Here is a 9,483-nt window from a genome sequence, read left to right on the forward strand (position 1 = left end):
TTTTTTTTTTTTTTTTTTTTTTTTTTTTGAGGATACATAAAACCTCCATGGAAAAATGAAATGAAACGACAAAACGTCTTTTAAGTGACTCGCTGCACATATATGATTGCATTACATCCGCCAGGCACGCACCACTAAAGTCGAAATAAAGCTTAAAAAGTATCCACTGGCAATCCCCATAAGAAATGTTTTGTCTGACCCATCATCCTTTACCGTGGTTGTAGGTGTAGCAGGAGGTGTGCAGGAAGTCAGCAGTACACCACCGCACAACAAAGGGTTTCCTTCAAAATATGCTTTTCGAAAAGTATCAAACTGACTTCCTGTTGGTATTGCCCCTTCTAGACTGTTGTTCGCCACATTGAAATAGGACATGAAATGGAGTCCTGTGAGCGACCAAGGGATTCTACCGGATAGTTTGTTGTTGGATAAGTCCAGCCTCTCTAAGTTGGTGAGGTTCCACAGTTCATCTGGGATGCTGCCAGATAAACTGTTACTTTGAAGCTCGAGGATATGAAGACCCTTTAACTGACCAACCTCGACTGGTATACTCCCGGTCAGAAGATTCCTTCTGATGAAAATCGTAGGTGGGAGACTGGACAGCTGATTGTATTGCTGGTTGGTGGTAACGTTATTGGGATTGAGAAAAACAGGCAGCTCTAGATAGTTCTTTTCTGTTGCGTCGTACGTCTTTTGGGACATCAGAGCCTTTAGTTGAAAGATCTCCTTTGGCAGCTCTCCTATAAGAAGGTTATCGGAAAGATCCAAGTAGAAAAGCTCTGGAAGAGTTCCTAGCCAACCAGGAATTGAACCTACGAATCGGTTCAATGACAGATCTATAATTTCTACCTTCTTGAGATTGATCAGCCAAGCTGGTATTTTACCTTTCAATCTGCATCCACCTAAACCAAATATTCGGAGTTTGGGGAATCCGTCTGGTGCAAGAAAGTCTTGTTTGCTTGGAACTGTTTCGTCGTAAAAATTCTTTGCCATGATTAGAGTGGACAACTTTCTGCAGCCCTGTAGAATGCTGAGAGCCCCTGTAATGTTACTTAGTTTATTGTCTGATAAACCCATGAACGACAGGGACTCAAGTCTCAGTACTCGAGGAGATATCTGTCCCGTTAACTTATTGCCTGCAAATCTGATTGCTGTGAGCGATTTGCATGAGAAAACCTTATCAGGGAAATCACCAGTGAAGCTATTGTTTCCAAGATCTAGAACCTTAAGATTCTTCAATTGGGAAAACTCGAGCTCTGTTAAGCTTCCTCCCAGCCTATTGATCCTCAAGTTCAACTTGACGAGATTGGTGCAATTTGCAAGAGAAAGCGGGATTGAACCGGTGAGGTTATTTATATGGAGTTGGAGGCTGTGCAGGCTGGAGAGGTTGCCTATACCAACTGCTATTTCTCCTTCCAGGTGATTGAAGTAAAGTTCAAGCGTGGTAAGTTTCCTGAGCAGGGTGATATGTTTGTCGATCTTTCCAGAAAGACGATTGACTGGTAGAAAGAGTTGCTCGAGCTCGAAAAGATTGTAAATGTCACTTGGGATTTCACCAGAGAGATTGTTGAAGCCTGCTCGTAGAACTTTTAGCCTCGAGCATCTGCCTAATCCTTGGGAGATATGGCCGTTGAAATCATTATAGGAGAAGTCCAGTTTGCTGAGCTGCGGTGAACTCGTGCACATGAAAGAAGGGATTGGACCTGTGAAGCTGTTGTTGCTAACATTGAAACTGATCAAATTGATAGCGCCCTGAAGATAAACAGAACTATAGTGGAGGACTTCACCCTGCAGAAGATTGCTCGACAGATCAAGTGTCTGAATTGAGAAGAATCTATTGCTTCCGTTTCCAAATGCTGGTTCAAGTGGCAACTCACCATCAAAGCTATTGTAACTAAGATTAAGAACCATGAGCTGATCAAGGGTCGAGAAAAGACCTTGTGGGAGAGGACCCGAGAGATGGTTATAAGAAAGATCGAGACGAGAGAGACGGTGAAGTTTCTGAACAGACGAAGTGAGAATCCCAGAGAGTCCTCTAAAGGGCAAGGAAATCGTAGTGACGTGACTATCTGATGAATCATCACAGGTAATTCCCTCCCAGGAGCAACAATCAGTGGACAAACTCCAGTTCAAAGGAGAAATATAAGAAGAAACATTGCCGGAAAACCACAGGAGAGATTCTCGATCTTGCAAGTTACAGACAGCTTCCGAAGGTGTAAGAAAGAGGGCAGATAGGAAAAGAACACAGAGGAGGAAGAGATGCATGTAAGAACTCAGAGGTTGTATACGTTTCGTGATTAATGGTCTCAGAAGACCCTTGGCTTTGGATCTCATTTCCTTATCTATCATATCGAGAAGAAGAACAATACAGAGAAGACGAAGAAGAAGAAGAGAAATAGAGAACTTCTTGTCAATACCAGAGGTGACCAAGGCAAAATAGTCACCCATAGAGAAGTGTGATCTTGTCAAAACCATCGTTGACCAAGGCAAATAGTCAAAAGCTTTCATATATATTTAATTGATTTAATATTTTCACTAATTCTCTTATACCATTGTTAATTCTATGTTCTGTGTTTTGTTTATAGTAGGATTTGTTTTCTAATAAATGTTGGCAAGTGGAACTATTTTGGATAGTGCCCAAAAGATCGAGTATGAGACATAAAAGAAGGCCAAGTCTTTCCTATTTCTTTTGTTTGACTATTATCTAGTAGATTTGTTTTGGATAGTAGGATTTGTTTTCTAATAAATGTAGTTTTGACTTTTCTTACTTGCAAATTTGCAATTGGCCAATATTGGATGATTTAATAAGTTACAGCCAAGTATTTAAATATTCAAATTACTAAGAGAACTATGTTATTTTATATATGTCACTAAAAAGTAAATAAATTTAATTGGATTTTCATATTGTAAAAGTTTTGCCCTAAACCTAAAAATGCTGAATACTAACTATTCCTTAGGGCGTAATTCAAATTTGGTAGAAATTAGAATGTATGTGATGAATAAAAAAAGTTTATTTTACTGAACGAAAACAAAATCATTTTAATAGCCTAATAGGAACAGAAGATGAATTTATTCAAATCTAATAATACTGTTAGGTGGAGTAAGTGAGCTCAACCAAACTTGTGTTCGGCTTCCTTTTCGTCTTTCGCATCTACTGTTCGCAAATGCTTCCCGGTAATGGCGATACTAATTACGACTTGCAGGAGAGTCTCCTTTTCCCCCACGCTCTATCAACTGGTCAGCCATGGAATGGTGGTTTCAATTGGAAAATTCATGGACCCTTTTTAAGGATCCCTGTTTCACTTCTATTTCTGTATTATTTCCCTCCTCCGAGACGACGAAATTAGTGGCGTTGTGCCATCGTATCCTGGTAACTGGTAAGTCCTTCTCAATCAGAAAGATGGAACATTGGTGTGTAGTTTTGATGGTTTCCTATTTACTTGAATAATCTTATATTCATTGAGGAACTTTCTCTGTGTTTTTTTTTTTTTGGTTCTTGTCCACAGTTTGAAGCTGTACGGTGGCATTTGAGGCTTTAAACCATGGCTGACAATTTAGAGAAACCATTGCTGGATCGTGATTCTTTCGATAGAAAAGGAATTGACTTGGTACATTGTTTCGTTATTCCTTTATTTTTTATTCAAAATCTTGGATCCTTTTTTTGTGGCCAAATGGTTTTGACGCTTGAGCTTGACAGGGTATATTGCCATTGGAGGAGGTTTTTGAAGACCTAAGAACATCGCCTGAGGGGCTTCTATCTGGTGATGCTGAAGAAAGATTGACCATATTTGGTCCTAACAGACTTGAAGAGAAACAGGTAATAAACAGCTTATCTTCAAAGTTTGTCTCTCTCTATTGTATTCTTGCCAAGTTAAAAAAAGAGAAGCTTATGAGTTCTGAGATCTTAATTCATTATGACCACTTTTTAATTTCTTTTTTCCCTTAGTTTTACACTGGCGGTATCTTCTTTTTGATGCATGATGTCATGAATTCATCTTGTTATTTCTGAAAGTTGTGGTTTTTTTACATTGGCTCTTGGATATTATGTGATTGTTTTGCTAATGCTATTTAAAACAATGATGCAGGATAACAAGTTTCTGAAATTTCTAGGTTTTATGTGGAATCCATTGTCATGGGTTATGGAAGCTGCAGCATTGATGGCCATCGCCCTCGCTAATAGTGAAGTAAGACAATCAGAGTTTTCATTAGTGTTTATCAAATAGTTTCTCTTCTTTACTATGTCAATATACAACTTGAAACTCTTGGTGAAAATTGTATTTACAGAGACTGGGTCCTGACTGGGAAGACTTTGTTGGAATTGTTTGCCTTTTACTGATCAACGCAACAATCAGCTTTTTTGAAGAAAACAATGCTGGCAATGCTGCTGCTGCTCTTATGGCTCGCTTGGCTCTAAAAACAAGAGTATGGTTCTTTACCTTGTGGGAGCCAAAAGTGGCAAAGCTAGCTGCATTATCGTTTCTATATTACCTTTTATTTGATTTACATCGCCTCTTATAGGTACTTAGAGATGGACAATGGCAAGAGCAAGATGCGTCTATCTTGGTACCTGGTGATATAATTAGCATAAAGCTTGGGGATATCATTCCTGCAGATGCTCGCCTTCTTGAAGGAGACCCCTTGAAGATTGATCAGGCACATCCAGGATATCTAGAATTTATATGCATCTCTTCTCTTTCAGTGTCTTATTATGTAAAGACTTTTTGTGACAGAATAGTTAAACATTTATTCCTGCAGTCGGTGCTGACTGGAGAATCACTACCTGTGACCAAGAAGAAGGGAGACCAAGTCTTTTCTGGTTCTACTTGTAAACAAGGTGAAATAGAAGCTGTTGTAATAGCAACCGGAGGAAGCACCTTCTTTGGAAAAACAGCACGCTTGGTGGACAGCACAGATGTAACTGGACATTTTCAGCAGGTTCTTTGTTGTTCATTATTTCCCATTTGAACCGACTGTTCTCTTAAGATGGTGAAATACAAGCTTGCAAGAGAATGACATTTTCTTTTGACATGTTTGTTAACTTTTAGGTTCTTACAGCAATAGGAAACTTCTGCATTTGCTCTATTTCTGTTGGAATGGTTCTTGAAATCATTGTCATGTTCCCTATACAACATCGTTCCTACAGAGTTGGGATCAATAACCTTCTTGTACTACTGATTGGAGGGATACCCATTGCCATGCCTACTGTACTATCTGTCACACTTGCTATTGGGTCTCATCGACTTTCTCAACAGGTAACAAATCTTGGTTTCATTTCTCTTTAGTATATAACTATAATAGAGTGAATTGAAAAGAATCCTACTTTTATGCTGTTGAATGCAAAAGGAAATCCTTTTTTTTTGTTATTCTTGTAAACAGTTTGCTAGCAATTATGTATTTCTACTTGTTTGAAAAGGGTGCAATTACGAAAAGGATGACCGCAATAGAGGAAATGGCTGGGATGGATGTACTCTGCTGTGATAAAACTGGAACCCTTACATTGAATAGTCTTACTGTTGATAAAAATCTTATTGAGGTACTTAACTCCTCATATAACTTGCATTTTACGTTCAAAGAATACAATTCAAAACAGTTGCCTCCATGTTCCTTGTTTGTTCCCTGTGTTCTCTATCTAGGTGTTATAATGTGAAAGTTCATCTGCACAGGTTTTCGCCGACTTCATGGACAAGGACACAATTTTGTTGCTTGCAGGCCGAGCTTCACGACTAGAAAATCAGGATGCTATAGATGCAGCCATTGTTAGCATGCTTGCTGATCCTAGAGAGGTAGATATATTTCTCTTAAATAATGAACTCTCTATTATAAGAATTTTGTCACCTGCTAAAAAGTTTTAATGGCACTATTCTTTTCCACATTGAGAATCTCGATAACTCTAAATTAAGAAGTGAGCGAATCCCAAAGCTCTCTTTTTTCCCCTCACCTGCTAAAAAGTTTTTCTCATACAAAGGTTGTTTATCTGTAGGCACGTGCAAATATTAGAGAAATTCATTTCTTTCCGTTCAATCCTGTGGACAAACGTACTGCAATAACATATATTGATTCGGATGGAAGATGGTATCGTGCTACCAAAGGAGCTCCTGAACAGGTAGCTAAGTATAATTACCCTATTCTTTTGTTCTGTATCCATAAAAAATAAAACATCACTGATCCAACTGTACTATATTATAGGTTCTAAGCTTGTGTCAACAGAAAAATGAGATTGCGCAAAGAGTTTACGCCATCATTGATAGATTTGCAGAAAAAGGTTTGAGGTCTCTCGCGGTTGCTTATCAGGTAACTATCATTGTCCTCCCCCATTCTCTCTTGATCTGGGTTTCTCGCAAGTGTACTTTTAACGAGAACCTTATAATGATATAGTTACTCCAATTCATTGTATCATTTTAACTATTGGTTCCAGGAAATACCAGAGAAAAGCAGCAATACTCCTGGAGGACCATGGAGGTTCTGTGGTTTGTTGCCACTGTTTGATCCTCCAAGGCATGACAGCGCTGAAACCATCCTTAGAGCTCTTAGCCTTGGAGTTTGCGTTAAGATGATCACTGGTAAGCCTTAACCTTAACAAATGAAAGCTAGAATCTTTCTTAAACACCTATCCTAGAGCATGGCCCAAGAGAGACACACATTGGTAAAACTCCGAGAAAATGAGTGAAAAGCTAATGATAAGTTTGGACAAAAATGTAGGAGATCAGTTGGCCATTGCAAAGGAGACAGGCAGACGTCTTGGAATGGGAACCAATATGTATCCCTCTTCCTCTTTGTTAGGCCACAACAACGATGAGCATGAAGCCATACCAGTGGATGAGCTAATTGAAATGGCAGATGGATTTGCTGGAGTATTCCCTGGTCATAATTACAACACAACTCTTATTTCTACCGAGTTTCAGATTTGCTCTCATTTCTGATCCTCAATCGTTTGTCTCTAATGTTACAGAACACAAGTATGAGATTGTAAAGATTTTACAAGAAATGAAGCATGTGGTTGGAATGACCGGAGATGGTGTGAATGATGCTCCTGCTCTCAAAAAAGCTGACATCGGAATAGCTGTCGCGGATGCAACAGATGCCGCAAGAAGTTCTGCTGACATAGTACTAACTGAGCCTGGCTTAAGTGTAATTATCAGTGCTGTCTTGACCAGCAGAGCCATTTTCCAGCGAATGAGGAACTATACAGTTAAGTATTAAAGATTTGGTTTCAAAACTATCATCTGTTTCCACATAGCTAAAGATAAGCAAATTCATAGTTTCAAGTAGTTTGATGAAATTCTTAATTTGCTGATGTTTTTCTCTGAATTACTGACTAATCAGAATGAATCTGCAGGTATATGCGGTCTCTATCACCATACGAATAGTGGTAGGGAGCTTTTTGATACACGATCTAACTCATGTCAGTTAAGTTACACCTACTTTCTCATCTTATCATTGTTTCATGCAGCTTGGTTTTACACTTTTAGCGTTGATATGGGAATACGACTTCCCACCTTTCATGGTTCTGATAATCGCAGTACTCAATGACGGTAACCTTTTAATCAATTAATGTAAGAAAATTAATTTTTAACATTTTCAAGCTAAGTGCTCTTGTATATCTCCTACGCATCAGGGACCATCATGACTATTTCTAAAGATCGAGTCAGGCCATCTCCTATACCCGAAAGTTGGAAACTCAACCAGATATTTGCGACTGGAATTGTCATTGGAACTTACCTAGCATTGGTCACCGTCCTCTTCTACTGGATCATTGTCTTTACAACCTTCTTTGAGGTATCTTCCCATGGGTCAAAGTAAGTTAGATTTTGCTTACTAAAGAAGAATGCATACCACTGACCATCCCTGGATCTTTAATGGCTGCAGAAACACTTCCATGTAAAATCAATCGCCAACAACAGTAAACAAGTATCATCCGCTGTGTATCTCCAAGTGAGCATCATCAGTCAGGCACTCATATTTGTAACACGTAGTCGAGGCTGGTCATTTTTCGAACGTCCTGGGACCCTCTTGGTTTTTGCCTTCGTTCTTGCTCAACTTGTAAGAATTCGCCATCCTTCACATGCTCCACCACAGAATGCTATATATGCATACATAGCCAGCTGCGCTAACATTAATTTTGACTTGTCAATTCATGTACACAGGCAGCTACATTGATTGCTGTCTATGCCAATATCAGCTTTGCTAACATCACCAGCATTGGATGGGGATGGGCAGGTGTTATATGGTTATACAGTCTAATATTTTACATACCTCTAGATATTATAAAGTTTGTCTTTCACTACGCATTGAGTGGAGAAGCTTGGAATCTTGTATTGGACCGTAAGGTTAGTACATGTTATGTCCTCTGCTTGTTACTGAGTCTCAGATATATATACTCTGCATTTATTAAAGGCGAGACTGTTGGTTTGTCTTGTAGACAGCTTTTACTTATAAGAAATATTATGGGAAAGATGATGGAACGGCTAATGCAACCATCTCTAAGAGAAGTCGTTCTGCAGAAGAACTCAGTGGAAGTGGCGCTTCTTGGATCACTGAACAAACCAGGAGGCGTGCAGAAACTGCCAGGTTCTCTTTGGTCTATACCGCTATTTGAGTATTCTCTTTCCATTTGACATACTACCAGAACCGTTTCTGATCCATGAAAATGACTATATTTTTTGTTCATCTTGTAGGCGGCTTGGAGAGGTACACTCGGCGTCAAGCATTTAGAATCGGTGATCAAGCTCAAACAAATTGACCCAAAGATGATCGGTGCAGCTCACACCATTTAAATAAAACACTCATGATTTTTTCCCTAACTCAAAATTTACATAAAGAGGGATTCATATAATCTGTAGTAGTAGTCTATATATATTATAATGTTGTTTTCTGGTGATAGCAGAAATTTCACCTGATCTACGGTTGAGCACTTGAGCTCAGTTGTAAACCATATATGTAGGTGTTGCAATGAACTTGTAGTAACTCTTCACCACTTTGGCTACTGAATCAAGAAAATCTTATAATTTACAAACAAAATGCAGAAAAAAATGAAGGGATTTTAGTAAATTTCTCAAAAATGAATACAAAAACAAACAAAATGCAGTAAAAAAAACTCCTCTAAACATATGAAAAGTAAATTAAAAAAATAAATAAATAATAATTAAAAAAAAAAAAAAAAAAAAAAAAAAAAAAACAAATATGTTAATTGTTTCTAACGTCTTTGATATGGTTAATTGACTGTTGACTATAAATGCCTTTAGGAAACATTATAAGAAGATAAACCTTTGTACATTATAAGATCTACCACACTTCACCAAGCTGTGGCACTTATGGCTTCATTAAAGGTAATGATGTTATTATATAACGGGGTTTCTATAGATTAATAATACTATTGAAATAATATTCTCAAGGAATATGTTATTGGGTCATCCACTCATGCCATTTAATTTCTTATGATATTTAATAGAATATCAATTAAAAAAAAAGTAAAGTGACATGGAACAA

General features: G+C 38.2%; 2 protein-coding genes across 2 annotated transcripts; one reads left to right on the forward strand and one right to left on the reverse strand.

Annotated features, from left to right (window-relative positions):
• LOC104775833 (receptor-like protein 2) lies at positions 45-2,682 on the reverse strand. The gene has a single exon (XM_010499768.2). The coding sequence runs from the start codon at positions 2,503-2,505 to the stop codon at positions 112-114; it is 2,394 nt and encodes a 797-aa protein (XP_010498070.1). The 5' UTR covers positions 2,506-2,682; the 3' UTR covers positions 45-111.
• LOC104775834 (ATPase 10, plasma membrane-type) lies at positions 3,102-8,968 on the forward strand. Its single transcript, XM_019243503.1, has 22 exons — positions 3,102-3,374; positions 3,504-3,605; positions 3,695-3,814; positions 4,083-4,181; positions 4,282-4,419; positions 4,516-4,650; positions 4,753-4,932; positions 5,043-5,249; positions 5,411-5,530; positions 5,661-5,780; positions 5,978-6,100; positions 6,184-6,288; positions 6,413-6,557; positions 6,697-6,858; positions 6,947-7,185; positions 7,334-7,366; positions 7,448-7,529; positions 7,613-7,773; positions 7,864-8,037; positions 8,142-8,324; positions 8,417-8,565; positions 8,673-8,968. The coding sequence occupies exons 2-22, from the start codon at positions 3,540-3,542 to the stop codon at positions 8,707-8,709; spliced, it is 2,778 nt and encodes a 925-aa protein (XP_019099048.1). The 5' UTR covers positions 3,102-3,374; positions 3,504-3,539; the 3' UTR covers positions 8,710-8,968.

The sequence above is a fragment of the Camelina sativa genome, chromosome 3, assembly GCF_000633955.1.
Source record: "Camelina sativa cultivar DH55 chromosome 3, Cs, whole genome shotgun sequence".
NCBI classification, from domain to species: Eukaryota; Viridiplantae; Streptophyta; class Magnoliopsida; order Brassicales; family Brassicaceae; genus Camelina; species Camelina sativa.